Source organism: Alligator mississippiensis, chromosome 2 (genome assembly GCF_030867095.1).
Source record: "Alligator mississippiensis isolate rAllMis1 chromosome 2, rAllMis1, whole genome shotgun sequence".
In the NCBI taxonomy this organism is placed as follows: Eukaryota; Metazoa; Chordata; order Crocodylia; family Alligatoridae; genus Alligator; species Alligator mississippiensis.
Window position 1 is genome coordinate 165,887,403 of NC_081825.1, and position 26,566 is coordinate 165,913,968.

At 43.9% G+C, this 26,566-nt stretch overlaps 1 protein-coding gene across 1 annotated transcript in view; it reads right to left on the reverse strand.

Moving 5' to 3' along the window:
* The window catches only part of LOC102575141 (alpha-fetoprotein), a 30,490-nt gene extending 5,823 nt beyond the window's left edge, over positions 1-24,667 (reverse strand). The window contains exons 1-12 of the mRNA XM_019493541.2: positions 24,481-24,667; positions 21,946-22,006; positions 19,804-19,936; positions 15,538-15,740; positions 14,528-14,675; positions 10,990-11,087; positions 9,646-9,775; positions 7,618-7,832; positions 5,048-5,180; positions 4,116-4,213; positions 2,381-2,519; positions 1,372-1,595 (exon numbers count right to left, since the gene is read on the reverse strand). Of these exons, the coding sequence (XP_019349086.1) occupies positions 1,372-1,595; positions 2,381-2,519; positions 4,116-4,213; positions 5,048-5,180; positions 7,618-7,832; positions 9,646-9,775; positions 10,990-11,087; positions 14,528-14,675; positions 15,538-15,740; positions 19,804-19,936; positions 21,946-22,006; positions 24,481-24,565 (1,667 nt within the window). The 5' untranslated portion in view covers positions 24,566-24,667. The remainder of the gene's footprint in view (positions 1-1,371; positions 1,596-2,380; positions 2,520-4,115; positions 4,214-5,047; positions 5,181-7,617; positions 7,833-9,645; positions 9,776-10,989; positions 11,088-14,527; positions 14,676-15,537; positions 15,741-19,803; positions 19,937-21,945; positions 22,007-24,480) is intronic.
* Positions 24,668-26,566: the final 1,899 nt, after the last annotated feature.

Consider the following 26,566-nt stretch of genomic DNA (forward strand, 5'->3'; position numbering starts at 1 on the left):
TGAGATCATATATTACAAGTGGACCATGTTAAGAGCACTTAAAACTTGAATGATCATACATTAAGGTTCATTAACAAGTGCTAAGTGCCTTCTAGGCATTTTAAAGTTCTGCCACTTTAAGTGAGGATAATCTTTGAGCTGTGCTACCTAGCTTGAGTTAAATTAACTTCTGGATGTTCACCTGAGATTAAACTACCACTTTGCTGTCCTCCAATATCCCACCACGCTCTCTCTCTCAGGCAGATTGGGGTGGCACAACAGTGATCCATGCTTGGAGGGGCTGACCAGGGAATGAAGGAATAAGAAGAGAGTGTATCCAGGTGAACATAGTAAGAATGAGGGTGCATACAAGTGAGGCATATCTTACTTCTGCTTCTTTTCTTGTAGTTTGTACTCTTCAGTTGTACACAAGCCTTCATCAAAGGTAAATAGACTAGGAGTCAATGGTATTGGTATGTATTTTTCATCAACAGTTGAACTAGCTAGCACATGGCACTTTTCAGTCCTGGACTGACAGCTGTGACTAGCCAGGCAACAGATGCGTGGGAATGCGGTGAGTGGGGATGGGAGGAAAAGGGGTGAAAGGGGCATGGGGCTAAGGAGAGGGAGGCATGGGTAAGGAGTAAGAGGGGGCAGGATTGGAGTGGGGAGCTGGTGTGGAGATGCCGGGATGCTACCCCTTCTGACCCCTGACCCTCAAATCATCGTCTCTACCCCTAGATTGCTCTCCTGCCACTCCAAGCACCCCTTTTTTCCCCTATAACCTCTTTACCCCTGGATCACTGCCCTGCAGCCCTGATCAGCCCAAGAACAGTGGAGGAGGATTCTTCCTCCCTGCCTATTCCTGGGGTCCCTGCAGACCATGCTGACCACACGTGGCCCTCTACCCAGAACCTCTTGAGTGTATGATGACAATATTTTATAGAAGCAGAACATTGCTGGTTGCTGTGGTTCCCCTGCTTTACCTGTGGCAGGTTAGGGTGTTCGGTCCATGTTATATCAAGGTTTGAGGGTGGTCTTATGCAGTTTAGATTATGGTTTGTATGGGATGGTTTGAATAGCGATGATCCTGCCTCAGGCAAGTTCAGGGGTAGGGCACAGACAAGGAGCTGCCAGCCAGCTGTGGGGCCTGGTGGGGGCTGGATCTAGGTGTGCACAGGGGCAGCATAGGCTGCAAGGAGCCTAAGAGAAGGCAGGGAGGGGGGAACACTCCCCGTGCCACCCCCCACCCTCTCTCTCTCAGGCAGATTGGGATGGCAGAACAGTGATCCATGCTTGGAGGGACTGACCAGGGGATGAAGGAATAAGAAGAGTGTGTATCTAGGTAAACATAGTAAGGATGAGGGTGCATACAAGTGAGGCATATCTTACTTCTGCTTCTTTTCTTGTAGTTTGTTTTCTTCAGTTGTACACAAGCCTTCATCAAAGGTAAATAGACTAGGAGTCAATGGTATTGGTATGTATTTTTCATCAACGTCCAAGCTGGCGATACAGGGCGCCCTGAGAGCATAGGAATCATCACAACAACGGCAGACATTCTGGTTTATAGGATCTGTCCCATGTCTTCTACATATTCCCCCAAGCACAAGATCCAACTTGAGAGGAAGAGAGAAATGTTTACATTCAAAACCACATTTCTTTGGACACATCATGCTTTTAACAACATCAAGGTGATTGAGAGCTTACAAATACATTTATTTTACGTTTAAAGAACTTTAAAAACAAAACAGCCCTGCAGCTTGCTGTGCCAGACAGAGTCCAAAATGGGGTCTCATTTTTAAATAGGGGCATTGTTATATATGTAGCTTTATACACTGTCATTTTTGTGCACTCTAATGACAAAGTTTACACGTAAAATCCTATTGGTATGTGCTTTGCTTGCACCAAGCGGGATTTGTGGGGATATGTCCTACTGTGTGTGTGTACGTGGAGGCTAGCTGGAGGTCCTTTTAAATCTTGCTTCATAAGTAAACCTCAAATTAATCATTCCAATGAAGCCACATGGGTGCTATCCCATATCTACCCAGAGCCTGATTCAGCTCATAGACATCAAGGAGAGTCATGCTATGAACCAGTTTATGTAACTAAGGCCCCGATTCAACAAAGCCGTAAAGGCCTTGCTTAACCTGAGCCTGACAGTTCCCTTTGCAAAAATATAGACAAGATCCTCAGCTGGTGTGAATCAGCATAAATCCATTAGCTCAAATCATGTTACACCAGTTTACTCCACCTGAGGATGTGCCTCATGCCTCCGAATCCAGTCAATCCCAAACAGTTCACTGAGGGTTCTGGGTCTTGAGCCCTGGGCACCTGGAAACTTGGAGCAATGTCGTGGCAATAGGAAGAGGATGGGTCCAAGACTAGGAAAACATATACTCACAAATCCCTCAGAACACAGCATTTGTTTGTCATCGCTGAGCTGACAGCACCTGGAAGCAACTGCCACCATTTCCTTTGTGTATTGGATCAGCTCTTTGGAGGACAGCTGAGGCATTCTCTTGGTATAGCGCAGAAGAAGCCTGAAACAACCATTTCACAGTTACTGGCACTCTTCTTGAGTCATTAATGGGCCAAACCCTGGGCCTGTGTAAACCTGCATAGCTCCAACTGAATGGAAGCCTACCTGTTTCGTTAGGGATGTGGCACAGTGTTTGTAAACCCACTTTACACTCTACGCTCCACTTCACACTCACTTTACACTGAAAGGAGAACCAGGTGCTCTGAGTCTGAGAAAGCACTCTCCCTCACAGCTCAGCTTCCTCCACTTTGTGAAGCTAAGCTTTAGTCTTGATCCTGAGTCTGTCTCATCAGCCCATTGCAACATAAATGAAAGGGATATCACAAATGCAGCATTACAGCCTTGATCCTGCAATTTATGAAATGCCGTTCGTCTGCTGTTGGAGGGACTTCATATGCTTGCTAGTTAGAGCCTGACAGGACTCCCTGACAGGTTTCAGCAGGGCACAAGATAGCTGAGAATGAACTCACTCTTCCTGAACTATATGGTGGACCTTTGCAGAAGTGGCAAGAAAAGCTGTGACTACAGAGTGAAAAATGTATATCTAGATAGTCAAGCCAGGTGTGTTAGGAAGTTCCTTCCTTTCCAAAGGCCTTCTTAAAAGGAAACATTGATTTGAGAAGGACCAAACTGAGAGCTTGGCAAATCCTATATGTATCCCCAGAGGAAAAGACCCCAGTCCAGCGCCACTTGAACAGGAACTTTAGGCATGCCACCATCAGCCCTGATTTCATTAGGAGTACTCACATGCTTGGAGTCAGCCATACTGCTGAACCAACAACCTTAAGTCCTGATAAGGAGGGACCAGTACAAAGGATAAAAATGTAGCTCTGTTTACTGGGCTTTGGTCTTTCTCGGTATCTATACACATGCTCCAGGGTGGGAGGGTCACTTTAATTAGAGAGGCTCTGAGAGCCACTCTAATTAAAACACCCACAGCATCACATGTGTTCAGTGTCCTGTGCTTCAAAATGGTGGGGACACTTGAGCTTTAGTTCAAGTGTTCCCACTGCCCCTTTGAAGTGCAAAGATGCTAAATACATGTGACAGGGAGGTTGCTAGAGAGCATTAATTAGCATGCTCCAGCAGACATTAATCTAATTAGCATGTGTCAGAGCAGATGTCGAGCATGTTTATAGGTGCCCTCTGTTTCACAGTCAGATCTTTGTTATCTTTGCCTTGCTAGAGGGCATGTTAAATGCATAGAGAAAAAAAGAGAGGAGTCTACCACAAAGGGCAAAGCAGTATACTTTGTACCATACTGTGACTTTTAAGTCAGAGCTCATAGCCTAAAATGCACCAAAGAATGCAAGTTAAACATTTCCTCTATCAGAGAACATGTGTACTGTGAACTGGAGATGGGGCAGTTTTCCACTATGTTTATTATTCCCATGCTTCCTGAGTTAGAAAAAGGGTACAATTCATGAAAGAGAGCAGAAAAACCCAAACATTAACACTGAATTTATTCAGCCAAATCTTTAATTTGTATAAATGAGTCTCTCTCTCTCAAAGTCAGTGAAATGATACTGATTTACACTACCTGGGGTCTGGCCATTGTTACTAAAATCTGGTAAAGAAATGTTTTTAAAAAGCATACTCATTTTGGAAAGCATAATCTCCCAGTTCCTTGTATTGTTCACAGTTGGTCTTTAACAGTGCTATGGACTCCTGGATGTGTTTTCTCAGCTCTTCTTCCTGAAATAAAGGGAGAATATTCAGGGGGTTATTATGTGAGGAGGTAATGCTGCTACATCACAATGTGGCTTTGGCTATCCATAATTGACATATTAATCGCATCTCTGCTGCCTACACTGAAAATTTCTTCAGCTTTCTGAAACCTCAATCCTTTGAGTGCAACCAGGGCCCATCTTCTACACCTCTAATATAATTAATTTTGCAAAAATTTCTTCTTCCTGTTTCCCAGGAGAGTATCTGCTTTGCCTCCAGTGAGCAGGAGTCCCTTGCAGCCAGAGAACTCCCCTCTGAACTGTTAGCCAGCTCTGAAGTTAGAATACACTCTCTTCCAGTCTCTCCAAATGCTAGTTGCATCCTCTGCACCACTGCCCCCTCTCCCATTTCTCATATAGGAAGTTAATTTCCCCAGTAACCCCACATTGGTAAATGCAACAAAAGAATGAAGACATACAAAAAACAAGAACTCTTGATTCCAAAATGATACTTTTTATTAGACCAACTGGGAAATTACAAGACAAGGACATTTTTCTTGCAATTTCCCAGCTGGTCTAATAAAAGGTATAATTTTGGAACCAAGAGTTCTAGTTTTTTATGTCGTCTTGTCTCAGACCAACACGGCTACCAAGTACACAAAAGAATGAAACCCCTTCATTAGCATACTGGAGGCCATCAAGTCAGATTTCAACTGATATCCTCTCTCTAAAAAGTAATGGCATCTAATCCCAGATTGGAGGGTAGAACTACTCCCAACTCACACCTCGAGCAGAATCACACTGCATTAGTTGGTGATCATCATCATCACCCATGCCTTTGACTGACCACACAGGCACGCACCCCTCTGCCATTGCACTCTTGAGGAGAGCTGGTTTTGCAGCACTTTTCCAGTAAACCGTGGTATCCTTTACCAATTCTTAAAAGCATTTGAAGGGAGAACTCGGGGTGTCTTCTGGAATATTCATAGAGAAACCTGTAATATATGAAATATGTCAGCATTAGAGATGCAGGAAGTAAAATAAAATGACAACATTCAAAGATTTACAGGTGATTAAGCCTGCAGAGACTTCAAGACATGCTATTTTGACTTCCTGAGGAACACTGAGAATTCACCAAAATTTCACCCTATGAGTCTAGCTCAGATCCTAGGGGCTGACCATCTCAGAAAGACTAATTGAAGGGTGCAGACAACAATGTGATATTTTTCTTCGCAGGAATCTTTTAATCACTATGGCAAACAATATTTTAATATGCTTTTTTCAGTGAGTGGGCTACAGGGATGGCCACAGTAAAAAATGTGTGATTTTTACTAAGGAAACAAGGGATTAACAAGTAATTCATAACTGGCCACTGACTCTACATGTATTTCCTTTCAGTATCAATAATAAAGATTAGAATATATTAGAATTGTTTGGAATGTGAAGCGACTGGGCTTGCTTATGAAAGGTGGTTGGCATTCTAAGTAGGTACATTAATCAGATAATAATTAGAGCTAAATGTATTTTATTCATTAAGAAATTATTTTTTTCAGTTTGTGTGATTAAAATATTTTGCTTTTTGAAACCTTAGAAATGTTTAGATTTTTTTACCAAAACAATTAAATGAAAACACATAAAAAAATTCTTAAAAAAAAAAAATATTCAGCAAGCTGTAAAAATGCTGTTAAAAAGCCCCATACAGTTTAGCTTTATCCTTGTACCACGTTATCACCTTTAATGCCAATTATTTTTTTTCAACAATGGACTCATTTCTTAGAGGGTGTAAAACATCACAGCTTTATGAGGTAATCAGCTTATACTGGCTGCAATAAACATAATGTTGAACTAAATAACTTCTGACTGTACACAGGTGATCTGATCCTGTTTCGGCTGAGATTGGTGAAAATTTTTGCCATCACACTTGTTGGAAGTAGGATTAAAACTGTAGGTCCTTGACTAAAGCAGATATGGACCTAATGCATTCAGATACAGAGAGGGTTTTGATTTAGGCAAGGGCTTTGAGTTCCCATTTATGGCTGAATTTTAGGCCAGGGCTTGGAACAGAAGGCACTGGACTTTTATAAGATTATCTTGAGATTTTGGCTTTGTCCTTGGCCCTGGTCTACTGGTAAAAACCTCATGGAATCAGGTGTTCTACGTTTGCTTCTATCCTACTGCTTCTTAGTCAGTGCTTTCTGAGGTTTGGGATTTTGCTTATCTCGAAAAATAGGAGGCAAAACCAGCATTTTTCTATAATATGAATTATTTCAACATTTATATTTATGTTTGTATCTTCATGAACTTTTAAATATGCCAAAAAGTATTTTTCAGAGCCAAAACTAACATTTTATTTCCCATTTACCTATGCTAGAACAGCCAGCCTTATTTTGTTTCAGTCACACAAATGGCTTACTAAAACATTCAGAAAAGCTGCCCAAGAATTTAAAAAAATGCAAATCTGTAAAACACAAAACCTGAATTATTAGACTCTTAATATGTTGCTGTATAAAATAAGCCTAGTTAACACCTATACCAGACATTATCATATAAAAGTAGGGCCGGATGGGACTTCCAGAGTCCATCTAGTCCAAAAACCTGGTAGAGGCAGGATCATCCTTATCCAAACCATCCTATACAAATCCATTGTCTAACCCACTGGTTTTCAAATACTTTGGGCTCAAGGTACCCTTCACTGGACTTGAGTCAAGACACACCTCCATATCTTTTATAAGCTGAGTGGCAGCCAGTTTTAAAAAATGAATATATATATATATTACAGTGCTGGCCTCCTTGCATTTGGGTTGGGCAATTCAGGCAGGGACAAGTTTGAGACTGCCTTTATCTACGTAGTGTATGTCAGGGATTGACCACATTTTTGGGCAGAGTGCCAAAAACACCTGCGACTTTGACTTGTAAGATGTTGGTATGCCAGGGGTGGACAGCAGGGGATCCACAAGGGACCTGATCCTTGTTGTGGCTGTGAAGCCTTGGCCTCTTCCCTTCCATCTACCCCAAAGTGCACATGCCAAGCAAAATGCATTTGCAATGTCACACTCTGGCACTCATGCAGGGGGTTGCCTACCCCTGATGTATGTGCTTATGTCCTCACATCTTCCTTATCAACTGATATCTCATGGCACCGTTCAAAGGATCAGATGGTACTCTAGAGCTCCCCGATACCCTGGTTGAGAATCACTGGTCTAATCTATTAGAACTACACAGTCAACCCCGACACAATCACAAGGCATAACACCCTAACCCCCCATGGGTAAGACAGAGGGACCACCATAGCCGTCACTGATTTCCTTCCCCCCAGCACACACAGGCTGAGCATTTGGAGAACAGCTAAGGCCTCTATATTAGAGGGCTTGGCCTGGAGTGACAGCACTTATGTGACAGAGATGGAAAAGAACAGGTTAACAGTTGCCTTACTCGGCCAAGTAGACATCTTTTTTCTCTTCAAAGTGTTTGCAGACATCTTGATCCTCTATAAACTGTCTGACTTGAGGTGACAAGCCTGTGGGTTTGTCATCATTTTCTGACATAAATATACATTTGCTTCTTTCAAGCACAGGCTTTTCACAGCAGTTTTGAATTTTACTTGAGATGGCGTCTTGGTGGGAACATGCGTATGATGTAAACTCTGCCTGTAAAAAGTGAAAAAAAAGGTTATTTTTAAAAGAATTTCCTTCTTTCTTGATTCCCAATACAGGAATCAGCTCATTGTTCTAGTTTTTGATGCAGTAGAAACTAGCTACCTCTTACTAAAATCAGGGCTCTGTCAACATACAATTAATAGCTCTTGTCTACTATTTCATTTGTATATATTAAGCTTTGTTTATGGGGGGCATTATTTTGAGGTCAAGAGTACTATCCATGTTTTAGAGAAAACTGACATGTGGAAGTGATATACTTGCTTGAAGCCACAAAGTAGGCTCATGGCAGAATTGGAGACAAGACCCAAGTCTCAAACTTAGTGCTCTACCCACTGCATCCCACTGATCTAGACGCTCTATCCAGGACACTCAAGCATATATTGACAACATTTTACAGAAGCAGGACATCAGCTGCCCTGGTTCCCCGGCTTTACCTGTGTCAGGTTAGCTAGTTAGGTCTATGTTGTGTCAGGTTTAAGAGCAGTCTTATGTAGAATTAAGATTATGGTTGTTGGGCGTGTTTTGGAGGGGGATGGTTCTGCCTCAGGACTAGATGACCTCTGGAGGTCCCTTCCAGCCCTACTTCTCTATGACTCTATGACAGCGGCAGGCAATTATTTCAGAAGAAGAGCTGCTTACTGAGTTTTGCCAAGCCATCAAGGGCCACATGACAGGCAGCCAGGAGCAAATAAATATTAATTTTCTAAATTTTTTTAGGGGCCCTGTGGGCCAGATAGAATGGCCTGGAGGGCCACATCTGGCCCACGGGCTGCATTTTGCCTGCCCCTGTTCTATGACAAAGGGTGTGTATCATGGCACCCAGTCTATGATCACACAGCTTTCTTTAAGCTGCATGATTGTAGACCAGGAGCAGCATGTGCAGATGCTCACCATAGCTATGCTGGGCCCCTGGTATAAGTAACTCAGTGCAGGTGGGATTGGAGTGGGATTGGAGTGGTGGGGGGTGAATTAACAGGTCCCTGGGAGAGGGTTAGCAGGTCTGGGAGGGATTGGCAGGATCTGGAGGGGGGTGGTTTGGTGGGTCCACAGGGGAGGTTGTCCCAGAGTTGGGGGTCAGGGAGCAAAAAATAGCCCAGTCAGGGTGCAGGGTATAAGTAGGCCCAGGACTGGGGCAAGTGACTAGGCTCTCCCAGCTTCAGGGCTGTGCTCTGAATGTGTCCAAATGTTCGTTAGATTGGGATAACCCATTCCTGATCTAAGTTAGTTCACCTACTCAGGTAAACTAAATTAGATGGGGCCTGCCATTTGTGGCCCATTTTAAACCCCCGGAACATCTGCACAGGTTAGCATTTAAATGAACCTAACTTTAGTTAGGTTGATCTAAGGGTAATATCTGCACGTACCTGAAGTAGGAGACAGTTCCTGGCCAGAAGAGTAGACAGACAGCCAAACAGTGGGGAAAATGGATGCAAAGAGCTAGCAGAAGATAGGGAACAACCACAGAGACAGACTAAAGGATTTGCCTAAGATTACATGGGACATCTGTGACATGCCCAGGAACTAAACTCAGCTCTCCCAATTCCAGAATCAATTGGCTCATCCTCAGCCACAGGATCATGTTTGTCCTATGCTTCCTGTTTATTTCACTGCAGAAAGGGTCAAATGAGAATAACCCACCAACTCCTAGATTGCATGTATCTTGATTGATTGATTGATTGATTGATTAATTAAATTCACAATTGGGAGAGCAAAAGGCAACAAAAATCAGAAGGGAGAGGAATGCCAGGCAGGAGATCTGCTTTTTTTCATCATAACATCTTCAGTTGAGTTTAATTTTTTTTACCCTGTCATGCATACAATCCAGCATGTCTCCTTGACAACATTCCTTTTGCATCTCCACAATGTCTGTTGTCATTTTCATCATGGTGTCAAAATCAGCCTTAGGAAATTTCTGGCTGAAAAGAGCAAGCGTCCTAAAAAGAACAAACAGCAGGATTTTTTTAAACTCAGAACGCAAAGCTATAATCTGCAGCAGTTCATTATCTGTGGGATTTTCCAAGGTGTTCAGCAGTACCAGTGGCCTCTTTCTACTCTGAAATTATTGATAACATTTCCATGGAAGTGAATGGTTGGATTTTCAGAGTACAGTGCCCAACTCTAGCTGAAATTAAAAGGGCTGGATCCTACTCCACCCATTAGGTGTGTAAGTAGATTTAGATGCCAAATTACAATGCTATTCCACCCTGTTTATGTCCCTGAAATACTATTAATATAAAAGGTGGCTGGGACGTCCTTCTCCTCACTGCTTTTTGTGACTTAGTTTAAGCCTAAAATGGCTATGTTACAATAGTAGATACATAATTGGGTTTTCAGGGACTGGCATCGGATAGAAAAGAATCACATTTAGGCGCCTGAGTCCATAGGCATCTAGAAGGTGAAGCAGAATCCAACCCAATGTGAGTTGGCTGCCCAGTTTTTTAGGTCCCTTTGACAATCTACGGACATTAATTCATGAATAATGTTAAGTATGACCATGCAACTAAAATAACACAGTGTTGAATCAAGCAAAAAAAGGGTACAGAACTACCTCAGAAATTATACATATGACACAATAGTGAAGTCCTATTTCATTGACTCTCACAGCAACTGTCATCAAAAGATATTGACTTGGTATAAATTAATCAGGAATTAGGCCATTATGTCAAAACTGGTTTTTCTCCTAGAAAGTTAATGACTAGATGTTAAGAAAATTAAGCCTACAGTTTCAAATACATTCATGTGCCTAATTTTCTTCACGGTTATGACTGGATGTACAGTCATGGTAGAGTTGTGTGCAGGGGTGCATGTGTTTTTGCGCAAGCAATTTTGTCCTTAAGTACGCACACAATTTGCTGAAAATCAACTTCTATCCTCTATTATACAATAGACATGCAAATTAGTATACACTTACTGTTCACAAGTATTCAAAGCAATAGTACTAATGATTCCCTGCTCTTTTGTAGGGCTGCAGTTGGTATGGTTGTTCTGCTTTTGAAGCAACAGAAATGTCATACACTTAATAATCAAAGAGGGATAGTTAGCCATGTTAGTCTGAAGTAAGTTGTTGCCTTATGAAAATATATGTCTCTGAATTAGTTAGTCCATAAGGTGCCACTCTACCCATTTAATAATCAGGTCAGAGACTCACAGAGCCTTCAATGTTCTTTCTCCAAATTTCTTCAGGATCTCACATGTGTGTTCCTGCATGGAACCATCTTCTTTTACTGGCTTTATCACAACTGGTTGCTATTACAAGGGAGAAGAAAATGATTAAAAAGAGATCAAATTAGTGAAGAAAGTAGAATTCCGAATGAGAAGATTTTAGCAGACACCTAAAAGGCTAATTAGTTGTGAAGTAGCTAACAAAATCAGAAGTAATATCAGTTGCACATATTAATCACTCCTATTGTTTTGTAAGATTCTGCCCACTTTAAAAACTCTTATTAAATTGCTCTGTGCTTTTAAACTAGGCATGGACTGTTTTGATTAACTGATATACCTAATTTTTACAGGGCTGAGTGCCTGCTGCCAAGAAACAGCTTCCCACTAACATCTTTGGCACACCAAGATTCTCAAAGGTTCTCAGCACCTAGCAGCATCATGCCCTAATCCAGTCAAAATGCAGGTATTCGCTGATGAGTAAAACAGCAACACCCATCTTAGTGCACCAATAGTCACCTACTAAAAATATAGACTAAGGAGAGTTACATAAATACACAGACCAACAGAGATGGACAGATTAGATACCTACTTGATTTAGAAAAACATGGGGGGGAAAGAGTTAAAAAGATAGAATATTGACTGAGATTTTTAAAGCAATCTTGAGAGATTTAGACACAAATGTCCCAGTTCTGTTAGTGGAAGTCATGTTTCTAACCCCCTTAGATATGGAGTGTTCAACCTCCAGTACATGGGCCAAATGCAGACCAGAGAGCCAATGCAGCTAGCCTCCAGGGTTCCCCATGGGTCCAGAAATTTGGCAGTTGGGAAGCATGGCCACCTCCCCCACTACCAAATCCCCAAGCCCAATTCCCTGTGCAGCCAGCCAGAGCCATGCTATGCAAGCTATGTCCCCATCCACAGGGCTGGGCTATGCACCCCCCTACCCCCTCCACTGCTTCTGTATCAGGGCCAAGCCATGCCCCCTTCCCTCTCTGCTGGGCTGGGTTGGGGCCTAGCTACTCCCCCTTCCTTCTCCATAGGGCTAGGTCAAGCTCCTTTCCCTTACAGACCTGTGTGGGGGCTGGTCTGCATCCCCTGCTTGCACACAACCAGTTGGTGCCTGCCATGTCAGCCTGGGCACAGGATTGGGAGCACTGACTGGATCCAGCCCACAGATGTGGATGTGGGCCGCTGAGGTGATTCCTGCCAGGTGCCAGACTAGCCAGGCTGCAGACCCTTGCCCTGCACCTTGCTGTCAGTGCAAAAATTTGGGGGTGGGGGTGCACGTGACCCCCATGTCCCCCCAGGTATGTCACCAGTGCATGTGCCTGTACTGTGCCCAGACAGTCCCCAAGCCCTGGCCCTCCAACCCCTCTCCGCACCTCCCTCTTGTCCACCCCCCTGCCCATTGACTTACCTGTATCCAGCTGTCAGAGATGCTCCCACCACCCTGCCTGGTAGTATTGCAGCCAAGTGTGCATGCGTGCACACATGCAAGCATTGCCCCCTGCCTCCAATTGCTCCTCCCAGCCCCAAGCTTCAAAAGGGAATATCCATGTTTTTCCACAGGAAATGGAAAGCCTGGATCCCTGGTAATAACATCCTTCTTTTCATAATAAACTTATTTTTTTTTCCTGATAGGTTTGTCCTCAGCCTGCGCTCAGCAATGAAGCATTTTGATTTAAGAATCTAAGGCCCTATTGAAAGAAAGCAGTTAAATCTGTGTTTCAGTCCTGATCCAAATGGAGGTCAAGGGCAATGTTCCCTCTAAAAAGTAGCAGTCCTTGAGCATGCCACTTCAGTCCATGAGCGTGCCGCTGCAGTTTGTGACCGTGCCGTTTCGGTGCAACGTGGGACACTTACTGAAGGTAAGCGCCTCACTCCTCACCTGGAGCAGGCAGTGGGGGCTGGGGGGCTTGGGGGCCGGGGGCCCGGGGCATTGGGGCCTGAGGGCTTGGGGCTGGGGCCTGGCATGGGCTCTGCCAGCTTCTTGATACTGCTGCACTCCCCCACTTTGCCTTGGGGAGCGAGGAGGCATGTGGCATCAGGGCTGTGGCAGAACGCCACCTTTGTTTCTTCCCCCAAAAAACTCCGTTCTGTGACAATTTGATTAGGATGGGCCCAACAGAGGATACACACCTTTACCCTATCTTTTCAGGTAACCTGAGCTGGGTAAATTCCTGAGGGAGGGAGCAAACCTGCTCCCTCTGCCTACGTTACTAGTATCACATACCTGGGTGAGGGGCTTCCTTCCTGGTGGGCTAGAGTCTGCCTGGCAACTAGTGATGTATTTCAAATTGGTTGGCTAACAGCCAACAGGTGCTGGCTTCCATTGGACCAGGTAAATGAGGTCACAAGGGCTATATAAGTTAAGGACTGCCCAGGAGGTGGGGGCAGCAGCCATGAGGGAGACTCAGAGAGAGAAGAGCTGGATCATCTGAAACTTGCTCTCTCTCTCTCAAAACTCATGATTAAGGAGCTGCCTGCCTCCAGAGGGAATCTCCACCTGCCTCTGGATGATACTTGTAAGTAAGTTACCTGAGATCTAACTAGATATATAGCTTGCAGTAACTCACATGCGTGATCAAAGGCTACCCAGCCAGGGGCATTTCCTCCATGGGATTTCTCTGATATTGCTCTACCCTGTACCCTATTCTAACCCTACTCCTTGTAACCAATAAAGTTCTTTGTACCTAGTGTGGGAGACTTATTGGGAATGGGTCTAGATTATGCCTTGGGGTCCCCTTGGCTTGGCTAACTAAGAGAGATCACTACTTGTGCTTCTGACAGAGGGAAGCATCCCAACTTCTTGAAGCGAATCAAATCCTCTTGAGGGCTACTAGGCCTGTGTTTCCCAGAGTGCGCAGAGCCAGAATTAAGTCCAGAGCCCTGGGTGGTGGCGGTGTTACCCCCAGGCTAGCAGGTGTGCTCCAGGAAGGGGGTCGGTCAGACATGAGGCGCCCCCAGGGAGGGCACTCGGAGCTTGGAAAGTGGTCGGGTGCAGTGAGGTGGGTGGCTCAACGCAGGAGCACCCCCTACTGGCCCGCCACAAGGGGCAGGGATGGAGGCTGGCACTGCGGCCTGGCACAGGCTCCGCCAGCTCCAGGGGACTGCTCCGCAGGCTCCGGCAGCTCCAGGGAAGTGCTCCACTCTCCAGCCTTGATGCCACGTGCCTCCTTGCTCCCCAAGATGAAGCAAGGGAGTGGAGCAGTTCCCTGGAGCCAGAGCAGTCCGCGCCAGGCTCCTGCCTCCACCTTATCTTGGGGAGGAGCTTACCTTCTGTAAGTGTCCCACACCGCAGCCCAGCTCCTATCCCAGTGGGTGTGCAGCCTAAAAAAGTTTGTGCGCAGCCAGCCTTTTACTTGTGCGCGGCCACACCACATGTGCACACCTTAAAGGGAACCTTGGTCAAGGGTGAAATATGGGGTTAGGTGACTGGTCTTCAAGGCTGCTTTAGAATTTTTCTAGCTATAGGAAGCCATTAATTCAAATCTAAAATAACCATGCATATTAAAAGACAATACCTGCTTTACAAAGCATTCTGTCAGGTTAAAATTAGGGTTGTTTTTAGCGCTACAGCAGTTGTTCATCATCTTCTCATAATTGTAAGCAGTGAAAAGGATTGTCGGGGCATAGAGGAAGTGATGCCGTCTGGAAATTTCATAGATGAAACTAAAACAAGAAAGCAGTTTGCATTAAATTCTAAGAGTGAATATCCCATAGTTTGGGACTGTTTATACCATGTTATTTGCACTTACTTGGTTCTATCACTGACAAGTATACAGTGTAACTTGTTATAAGAACAGCTATTAACAGACCAATAGTGGTTGTTTTCTTTTATTATAGCAGGGAAATGTTTATAGTGATGTTTTTCATTAGCAGTCATTGGATTGAACAGTTTTGCTATCAATTCAGTGTGTATAGTTTGCTAGTCACCATAATTCCTTGGCCTACATAAAAACCTGTAATCAAGAAGGTATCTAATCTGTCTACCTATGTGTTATACATGAGATTTCTGAGTTTTCTTCCCTTCAAATACTAGCGAGACCCAGGATTGTTTAGTTTTCAAGAAGAGATATAGTTAGTCTGTCGTAGCCGCACCTATTAAGAGGTAAATGTGAAGAAATTCTTTAAGGCCTGAGATTTTACTGAAATGAAAGGGCTGAGTTCTGCAAGAAATTGAACACTGGCACCTACCTACCAAAGTACCAAAAGCATGTGCTTACTTTTGAGCATAGTGCTATGTTCATGCTTAAATTTAAGCACATGTGGAAATGCTACTCTGGCACAGTTCAGACTGCTCAGTGCATAGCAGGCCTACATCCCAGGAGAAGTGACTACAACTAGTGATGATGGAAGAGAGATGGGATGTAATGATAGCAACTGGTTAAAACATTCAGAAATATTCAAATTTGTAATGTGGGTAAAGATATTACAGAATTTTCTACTGTCATTTTTGTACTGATTTGGAGTATGTTGTCCCCAAGCTGAGAAGCACTGTATATTAGCATCTGGTATAAATAAAAGTACTTACTAGCCTACTAGTGAATTTTGGTTATCAGCATAATCACTGCATGCTTTTTCAGGTTCTGGATTTTTAAAGGGATGAATGAATCCTTTGGTGACATTTTTATGGGACAGAAAACATTCATTTCTTTCAGAGTCATCTTTAGCACAACACTCAGTAATTCCAGTAAGGCCTTCCTCCTGGCAGATTTCAGCCAGGAGAAGGGTAGTCTGCAGAAAAAAGAGAAAAAATTAATCGTAGGCAGTGCATTGCAATTGTTTCCCTCCTGCAAATTTATTGCGTTAGTGCTCTTTCCACAGAAAGTTGACTGGTTGCAGGAAACTGAACTGGGCACTAAGCTCATGGACCAGGATTTATCAAAATCATTGCTTAATGTTTAACTCCTAAGTCCGTCCTCAAGCATCTAAAGTAGTGGGATGATTTTCACACACAAACATGAAGCTGCTGCTAAGCAAGTTCCCATAAGCATCACCTGGTGCTCACTCAAAACCAGGTGACTTGCCCCTTCCAGTCCCAATCCAGCCCTATAAAATAGGGGCAAACCTGTAACAATGTGAAAATGAAGAACAAAAAAGCATCCACAGACTGGACTGTATTAACCTTGGTCTCAACAGGGACTCTGGATTCTTATCCCATTACCCGGACTAGCTGCTTATTCAGTTGTCCCTCTGGGTGTTAACTGCCCCATTTATCTTAATTGATCAAACTCACCCCATGCCACAAGCCAGATCCAGACTGAGGGATTCCTTGTGGGCTGGATTTAGCTTAGGGCAAGGGGTGGCTGTGGTGATCAGGATGATGGTGACAATGGCTCCAGCCTGTGGCAGGGCTTGGCAGCAGCAGCTCCAGCCTGGCACACTAAGTGGCAGTAGCAATGACAACTGCAGCATAGAGCATGGGACATGGGGAATGGTACATGGGTTTGGGGTGACAGCTCCAGCACAGGTCAGTGCCAGAGGAGGTAGGGCAGAATGCCACAGTGCCAGTGGTAACAGTGGCAACATGCCAAGAACCTGAAAAGTGAGCAGCCTGTCATTCCCTCACTCACCCTTCTACTGCTAAAGGCCATGCCTGTCAGGGCCCAGGAGCCCTGAATTATGTGGCAGCCTGCGCCCCTCCCCCCAGCTTGTCAGTACCCCAACTGGAGCATTTATCCACAGATCACTTGTTTGACACCTCTGATCATAGGTAGATCCAGGATATAGAAGCAAGAACTGGTGCTGCAGGGTTGGCTGCACCCTCACTTCCAGCCTTCCCCACTAATCGCCCCAATCACCAGGGCAGGCAGACCACATTGCAAGAACAGCAGCTTTATAAGCCACAAAGGTCTCATCCAGACAAGCAGGGGCATGTGCTTGCAGCAGCACAAATACTTGTGGCACAAATTTGTGCCACTGTATATTGCCACAGCACACACCCCTGCACGTGGGCTTTGTTGAGGGACAAATTGTTCCACTTCAGGCAAACTGCTCATGTCCAGATCCTCCCAGCTTCTGGCTGGGCTCCATGTGCTGTGGGGAGGGCTAGCCGGGGCACAGGGTGCCTGAGCACAGGGCAAGTCACCCGGCAGCTCCCACACTGAAGTACACTGTGCCCCAGCCAGTTGGGGAATAGCATATGGAAATGGGGGAACAGCCAGCCCTGGGCTACCTGCTCCCGTCTCAAGGCACACCGCAACCCAGCCAACCACGGAGCGGCTGGCTGGCACACAATGTGCCTCACTGTGGGGGCTCTGCAGCACATGGATACAGAGTCCATCTCTGCATCTGTCCAGGAGTATACTACTTTTGTGTACTTTGCCACTCTTTATCGCTGCAAATTAGCCACATGGCGCACAGTTTAACATGCAAGGTGTGGGGTTTGTGGTGCTGCAAACTTCACAGCTAGGGACAGACATTCAAAAAGCCTGAACCTGAATTGGTTAAATCTTGCAGGTTACTCTAACCTGGCTAGGCTGAACCTGCTTGTAACTGGACAGACATTCTCTCTGGACTGAGGAAATTAGGCACATGCCTTCCGTGGCTCTGGCTAGAAGGCAGAGGGTACTAGAGCAGCTCTCCCTTCTCTTGCTCAATGCTGAGCTGAGGCGGGGCATGGCCAGTCCCTGGCAGGATGCTCTGTTTAGGGACGTCTGCCTGCACCATGCTAGCCTTTTCCTCGCTCACTGCTAAAGGGACGGGAGTGTTGCCAGGCCCCAGCCCTCGGCTAGGACTCTGGTGCAAGGGGGACATGCAGTGCATGCATCTGCTGATGATATGGAGCATTTAAATCTCTCTCCCTGCTTCTTTATACTGTCTGCAGGAAACTGACAGGTGAATAAGCCAGCAGGGGGCTGATAACAGTGTTTATCACCCAATCAGCAAAGCAATAGCCTCTCTCCATTACTTCAAACTCTTCTTAAACAGCTTACCAGCTGACCTGTTGATTAGCTGCAAATAGCCCTAAACTAACACTGTTCTGTCTGCCTGTCCCAGTGAAACTGGAGACACACATGTCTGCATTAGGTAGCATACCACTAGCTAGACCAATAGGGTCCATGGGGCTGGGGTCCCTGCTGTGGGAGATGGGAGGGAAGGGGGTGGGATTTCCTGCTTGAGCAATGAGCAGTGATGGGAGAGTAGGGCAGGGGGAAGCCAGGCAGACTTTGCTGTGCCTGCAGTCTCTGCGGAGCTCCAGCTAGGGAGCAGAGGGGAGGGTCCAGCCCTGCTGTGGAACAGAGAGCCTCACCTAGCCCAAGAGCATGTCAGGATGCTGGGGAAGTCTGGACCTGCAAGGGGTCTGGGACAGACCTTGCATAAACTGGTTTGAGCCAAATCAGTTAAGTCTGATACTACATTCAACCAGGTTTATCTCAAACTGGTTTCAACCATTTTCAAACTGGTTTATGTGCACTGAACATCTGTTCTGTTACAGGTTTAAACCAGTTTCTGATAATTTAAACTGGCTTATATGTAATGTCTGTCCCTAGCCCACATGCCTGCATGTATGAACACAGCCAAAGAGGGTAAGATTCCCCTCTCCCTTCCCCTCTGTGCTTAGAGGCTTGCCCCTCTCCTCCCATTACCCTCTTCTGCTTGCCACTGCTGCTGCCCCTGCTGCCCCAGGCAGTAAAGGGAGCTCCAGAGCTGCTCCAGCCAGGCTGCATTGGGGCTGGGTTCAGCCTGGGACAGTGGCAGTGGTCAGGCATGGTCCCCTCTCCCGTACATACTCTTGGTCTGGCAAAGAACACCTTGGGGCAGGGAGGGGAAACTTGCTGCTGCTGCTGCCGCTGTCTAGGGCTGAACCCAACTGGAGTGGAACAGGAACTCTCTTCTCTCTCAGGACAGCAGGGAGACCAGTAGTGGCAGGCAGAGTAAGGAGGAATGAGAAGGGACAGGGAGAGGGGATGTGCCTCTGAGCATGGGGGGAATGGTGTAATTTGTATTTTCTTTGGGAGTTAAAAAAAAAGCCCTGACTGCTGCTCCTGCCACATGGTCAGAAAGGGGTGTGTGGGTGTACCACTGCACCCACTTCTAGATCTGACCGTGTCTCTGATGTCATAAATTCCCGATTACCTCTTTTAACAGCATCCCTTCCCTCGTACATTTCCTCTTCTCCAAATATTTTTTCTGCCAGTCCCTTCCAAGCATCTGCCTAAGTAGGTTGTTGCCTACAAAAGCTTTTGTTTCTCTAAACCAATTAATCTCTATGGTGCCTCCCTGCCCTCCCTTCTACCTAGTTTTTTAAATAGGTTCCAGCAGCAGTATTCAGATTCACATCTGCATATGCAGATTCACATTCAGTTTCACAGCTCATCTCACTCCATGCTTCAGAGACATTCAGATCCAGGGATTTTATCTGGTGAATTGTAACTAATGGGAAGAGGTTACACAGTTTATATCTAGATTGGGTTGGAGATTGAATCTCTCCATCAAAAACAAATGCAGTCTTTCTTCTTGCTAGTACTGATTGGATACAAAGGCAGCTACTGAATTTAGTTACATTGCTTTTGGGTACCATTCTTTCCTGCAAGAAGGGTTTTTTTTTTAAAACACAGGCTGAGATTTTTCAGAACTGATTGATAATTGGATGTCCCCTAGTTTTTCAGTGACTATCTGAGATACGTTTAAAACGGTAGTAGGTGTTATTTAGATGCATCACTCACTGTCTAGATATCAAGCATCTGTAGCTGGACATCTAAAAAGCAAGGCTCCTCTCCATCCACTAATCGCCTCTCCCACAAAAGAGCACTTTTGAACCTGTTGGCTTCTATAAGAATCTAATTTTGCTTACCAGTGGCTCGGCACATTTTGGGTCTTTGGCATCAGCAACACACCTTTTTGCAAGATCTGTGACATCATCTACCATTTTAGCTGCTTTTTCAAAAGAGACTTTCTGCACATACTGAGCAAACATGACCATGGATCTGCAACAGGATGCATATGGTTCAGTATGTAGCTGGCTACCAAAAAAAACAAAATATGAACCCCATCCCCTGAAAAACAAACAAACAAACAACAACTTTAAGAGATGAAAATGTTGGTGGCACTGGTTAAATTGGAGGGGTATAGAGACAGGTCTAACAGAGAACCTGAGAGATGAAATAGCGGATCGTATCTCCTTACATACTCAACCAAGATGATAAAACAACTGTGGAAACAGACCTGCAGTGGTATTTTGTTATGGGATAATGACAAAGTATGGTGAAGATCTATCGAAACAGTAGAAGCAGCTGTGAGGGGATTTCATCCTCCATTAGACAGTAAAATGCTTTACTACTATCTACATTAGGAGTCTTCTGACCTTGTCTACATTATGAGTCTTCTGCCAGAAGGCAGAAACCACCACAGGAAAAGCTATTTAGTGTAGACCTGGCTTTTGAAAGGCCTGCAGACACCCTTGAGGAAAACTTGATTTACTATTCAGAGGCAGTTCTGCTCATCCTGTACCATTAAGCCAACCTCAATGAATTTGTCTTGCTGGGCCAACTGATGGCAGAGCTAACGCATTACAATATATATTTCTGATCCCCTCTGTCTCCAGCGCATAGGCAAATTAACTCTTGTAGTTCATGTTAGTAATACACCAGCTTCCAACAATACTCCTGATATCACATAAAGATGATAGTGTACTTTATCCTCACATCATCTTTATAGTACAGTAAAACCTGTGTTAACCAGCATGAGTGGGAAACACAGCATGGTGGATATATAAAAATCCCGGTTACCTGAGGCAGGGGTTTTGGCCAGATGCGGAGCAGGGGGCCAGGGCAGCTGGATGCCAAGCGGCAGCAGCACAGGGTAGTGGGTGGTGGCAGTAGCTGCCATGTATGAGCTTCCCCCCCTCATCCCGTACATCTGGCTGACCAGCCAGAAATTCCAGTCATTAGAAATGCGGGTTACTAAAATGCCAGTTAATACTGCTTGCTTGCTTGCTTTCTCTTTCATATTCAACCTAACAGTTACTGAGTACAGTTAAAACACAAGTAGCCACATGTTCAAGCAGTTTAACAGGTGTTAAATGTACCCTTAGCATTGCAAAGTTGCTCCCTTTTAGGTGAAAATTATCTCCTCAACAGAACAGTCTTCAGCAGGTGGGTCTTTTTCAGTCTTGCTACAGTAACTTTGGAAAATAAATCCATGGATTGCAGTGATGGCCAGGAAGAAACATTGGCAAGATTTCTGCACTATTGGCAGAGCAATCCACCGTAGAAAACAATGTAATGTACCTCCACAATAGCACTTTATTTGTGCTGAATTGCTACAGTAAACTCAACTTCCTTTTATCTGTTTTGATCTTGGCTTGCCTCCATACTTTTCTGTTTTCTACCAGATGGAAATATGCTTTTCTATCAAAACTCTGGGTCTCTTTTTTGTAATGCAGTTGAAAGTAGATTCTAGATAGGAGTTTATGAAATAGTGAAGACAATGAATAACTAACTCTGGCCATGTCTCAACTGAATCCTTGTTGAGTCAAGAACAACAGTTAAGAAATAAGCCCTGCCTATTCATTCCCAATCCATATGTAGTCAAGCCTAGTAAAAAGGCAGCACAGTGGGGTCCTGAGTACATGCCCTGGAGTCACTCACTCTGGTCCTTGAAGCACACCCACAGGATTCCTCCATTTCTAAGAGAATTGCCAGTGGGAGACTATTCTCTGCAGAATAAACTAAGCTTTTAAGACCCACCCCCAAGCAACCGGTGCTGTGTGAAATATACCACCAGCAGTAGCACCAAGAGGAACAGTAACTTGCTGGCAACCTTCTGACATTCACCTCTGATTTATTTCATTTTTGTAAATATCAGCTTTCATACTGTCTATATTTTTTCCAGCATCTGTCTAATACTTGTATTTTTATTTTTTAATCAGATAGAAACCCAGAATAAGGATTATTGCCAGCAACTTTTTAAGTAGATTTTTCTAGATAAGACTTACATGGCTCTAAAATTTTGTTCTCCTAGCTCAGCAAAACGTTCACGGATAATGTTTTTTTCCCCTGAAAAGAAAAGAAAACATTAGGTGACTCAAAGACTTATTATGAGTGCTTCATAAAATACATAATTCCATAAGAAAGGAAAGAAAGTGGGCAGGGCAGTGGCCTTGGACTTTGGAGATGAGATTTTTAAGCCTATTCTGTCACAGATATCCTTTGTGGCCTTAGACAAGTCCCACACTCTTTCTGTGCTTTACTTCCCAATGTGCACAATAGGAATAATGAGACTTTCCTTCCTCACAGGCGAGTTGTGGGAAGTATATTCAAGTTTGTGAGGTGTTCAGATATCAGAGTAATGAGGCTATGTGAGTTGTTCAGACAGTATCTTAAGGCTTAACAACCAAATTGAGTTAAACTATTAAACTCATCACTGTATGTGTGAATGAACTTCAACTAAAGTTAATGGAGATGCACTCTCTGAATGTAGCCTAGAATTTGGCACAGGGAAACAGAATGGACCTAAAATAACTAAAGATTATGTAAAAAAATATTCTTCTGTTCTAACAAGCCTCCCCCTATCAACATCAAAGGCTGTGGTACAACATTGTTGAAGTGAAAGAAGTGATGACCATGGGACACAGTGGGAAAGAAGTCAATTATGAAAACTAAGATGTTTGCCTGTGTATGTTGAAGGAAACCTGATTTTTAACCTAGAACTTCTTGAGCTCTTGATCAGTCTGGGAATTTTCTGACATTTTTATCAAGAACTTCTCTTTTCAGGGGCCCTGTTACTCCAATTCACCCTGCATGGTTATTTATACTTCTGCCAAGTGGGTGCAAAAAATTACCACCCCATAAAAGTTTACACTTGCTTTGAACTGGGTCTGCATCAATTGCAAAGACCCAAGGCCATAGAAAAATGAAGCCCACTGTGTCCCACTCGCAAGACATCTGAACATGTAAAAAGAAGTGATGAAGATATGTCTAGAATTGTGTCTTACACTGTCAAAGCATTTTATAAAGCCTGTGGCCTTCCAACCTGAAAGACTGATCATTGCGTCAGTATGATGAAGCTTCTAAAGTGTGCAAGAAGCAGCTCATGTATGCACTACAGGCTCAAAACTATCCTTCATATTGTCCACCTCTGAACAAAAACAGCATTGTATGGCATGGATTCTCAAAGCATTAAATAGCAACAAACCTGGGGCTGATTATTTGGTACTGAAAAATATTTTCTAGATTTCCAGTTCTAAGGATAAATAGTCCTACCAAAGCCAATGGGTTTTCAGCTTAAAAGAGTTGCAGAACTGGGGCTTAAATGGCTAAATATTTTACCCAATTTATTTTTCTAAACCAATATATAAAGTCAATATATAACAATTGATTGTACTAAGAGTGTCACTGAGTATTCTACATGAAATATAAAATCCTGCTCATTTGACTGATGCAAAGCTCCTGCTAACTTACATGAGGAAGGTGAGAGCAACTTGCCTGCAAAGGAACATCACGTGTCTCAAGAGTGACTCAGGGATGCATCTGGTAGCCATTTTGGTCTGAGACAAAAAGAACTCTTGGTTCAGAATTGATACCTTTTATTAGACCAACTAAGAAATCGCAAAAAATCTTTTTCTGCAAACTTTTAGGCACACACTCCTTTCCTCAGGCTCAGAGAAAATTAAAGATGGTAAAAAGTCCCCATAGGTAAAAAATAAACTTAATTTTTACACAGGGGAGGCTGAAGGTGGAAGTCTGTCCCTCTGGGTCCATGAGAGGGTCTTTGTGAGTTGCTCTTTGATGTGCAGATAAGGCAGAATTTCTTCCCTGGTGGTGTCAGCTGGCAGACAGGCAAGGAGGTGTAGAAATCTTTCTTGTTGCTCAGCAGTGAAGTTTAAATCCAAAATCGGCTAAAATTCAGCATTTTATTCAAATTTTATTTGAATTTTAACTGCACATCAAAGAGCAACTCACAAAGACCCTCTCATAGACCCAGAGGGACAGACTTCCACCTTCAGCTTCCTCTTGCAAAAATGAAGTTTATTTTCTACCTATGGGGACTTTTTACCATCTTTAATTTTCCCTGAGCCTGAGGAAGGGTGTGGGTGCCTGAAAGCTTGCAGAAAAAGATATTTTCTGGCGATTTCTTAGTTGGCCTAATAAAAGGTATCATCTCCAAACCAAGAGTTGTAGAGTTTTGCATTTCTTCAAGAGTGACTCAGCACCTTCAGCAAATTCTAAATCACATTCACAAACCCAGCCTCAGTGCCCAGCCCCTCTGGATTTGAAAGGTAATAGCCAATTCTTAGTCAGGAGTATGTAATGAGTCAGACCTTGCTCTAATTTGAATGTGGCCATCAGCTTCAGTGAGAATGGGATCAGGGCTACTATAGCAGTATGGCATGGTGATGGCATGTACTCCCCACAAGACCAGGCTAGAAATGACAGTGACCCTCCAAGATCCCCACACATGTACAAACATCCTGTTGTAGCCATTAGTATAATCTGAAAGTATATAGTTAGCATACAATAAATAGTCTTACCTACATCCCGATAACTTCTGGGCAGGGCTTTTGCTATTGTAAGGCTTACAACGAAAAGAAAAGAAATTAATGTTCCCCACTTCATTATGTCGGAATTTTTAGGATGGTGGTGCTGGACTGCACAGGGAAGGTAGAAAGATGCAAAAAAAAAAAGAATTTTCTTTTATACTCTTCTGAAGTTAAGTGTGGTTAATGAAAAACCCTTTTCTGATCATATATATATATATATATATATATATATATATATATATATAAGATTAGAACTTTGGGGATATTCCTGCTAATAATTAAACAGATAAAATTATTTGCTTATTATGTTTGTTAGTTGGACAACTTGTCACAAAAAGGCCTTGTAAATTCATTAGTCTTTCAGAATTTAGGCAAATAGACATTTGTAACTTGGGTTATCTCATTTCAAACAAGAGATGCAAACAAACTCCTTTTTTTCCCTTACTTATGCTCTTTATCCTACACTCATATACTGACCTTCTTCCATTCCCCCTGAAATAGATCATTCAAAGGTGAATGCTCTGCTGAAGGTACCCTGTGGAGTGAAGGACCTCAAGTTTATGCAAAGATCTATAATTTTTACCTCCTAGCTTGCTGATCAAGTTCTCTCGCACTCCTGGCTATAGGACAATAGTGAAGGAAAAGTATGGAATATTGTACGATGGAAAAGCCTCTGTCTAAAAAGCTAGAAATCTGTAGAAATATATTTCAAGAAGGAGAAAATAAAAATCTATTGTAAAAAAGGGAAAATCAATGTAAAAAACACTGAACACTGCACAGACAAATACCAGATCTGGGACAGGAAAGATGAGGTTCACACAGCTCCTGGTAGTATGGGCAGAAAATACTAGGGCAAAAGGGCCTATGGGAGCATGTCTCCCAGAGCAGAGGAGCTGGCATACAAGGTTTGAAATGCAAGATGATAAAGACACAATTCAAGCTGCTAGACTAATAGCATTACCCCAAAAGTCCTGGGTAAGAAAAAATAACTACATAGAAGAAAAAGCACATCTGCTTGAAAGCTACTGATTCCAGTACTAGACTTCTTCAAATACCCTTTCTTCATTAGACCCACAACAGATGACAAACACCATCATCAAGAGCAGACTGCATTTCACCTGCTCTGAAACCCACACTTGGGATTTAGTGCAGTTCCGCTAGGGGTCATTCCAGCCCTGGGAGACACTAGACTGCTCCACTGTGTGTAGCCCATTGTTGGTTTCTGATTGATTTCATCCTGCCCAAATGCATTCAAAGGGCCTACACTCACTAGCTACTTCTTGCAAAGAGGTGGCAAGGTAGTCTTGCTGCTTCCTTTCGCAGAACTAAATCTAGGCTGTCATTTCTTCATCATCTTAACCATTATTTTCTCTCATGTGTTTGCTCCCTTGGATTCAGAGATAGAGTATGGATAATGCTGATCCATTCTAGAGGACTCCTGCACACAGAGTTGGGGTGCTCCCTGGCCTAGAATTGACACAATGTCTCCTCAGAGACAGCCAAATGGTACTCTAGAAGTGAAGAGTAGCTGGAAAAGCAATCAGACAGGAAGCAGAGAGGATGAGAGTCATAGTGTACATTACTCGTATCTTATTAGGAAAAGATACACAGGAAGACCAGGGTAGGAACAGGGGCTGGAAAAAGTCCTGCTCACTCCTACCTTAGTTGTTTTTATTCTTCATGTTAAATAAGTACCCAGTAAGTTGGGGGAGGGGAGGCAGGATTATTTGTCCACTCCCACCTGGCAGAATTTGGCCTTCAACTCTTTGTGCTGCTTACCACAAGTGAAGCCTGTACAGGTCAGCACACAAACAGAGCACTTTGGCCTCCTGACGTCTCAGTCAGGCACATTTCTCAGGCACTGTTGCACTCAGAGCCTGGGGGAAAGAGGTTTTCTTTCAGTGTCTTCCAGCTGTAGTGTTGCACTCTTTAGATGAGGGCTAATAAAGCTGTATACCACAGAACAGTGATAGGTGCCTCCTGAACCTGTGGTAGAGAAGACCCCAAAAGTTGACAGTGGGCAAGCTGACAGTAGGCGTGTCTACACGAGATGCTACTCCACAGTCATTATTGTACA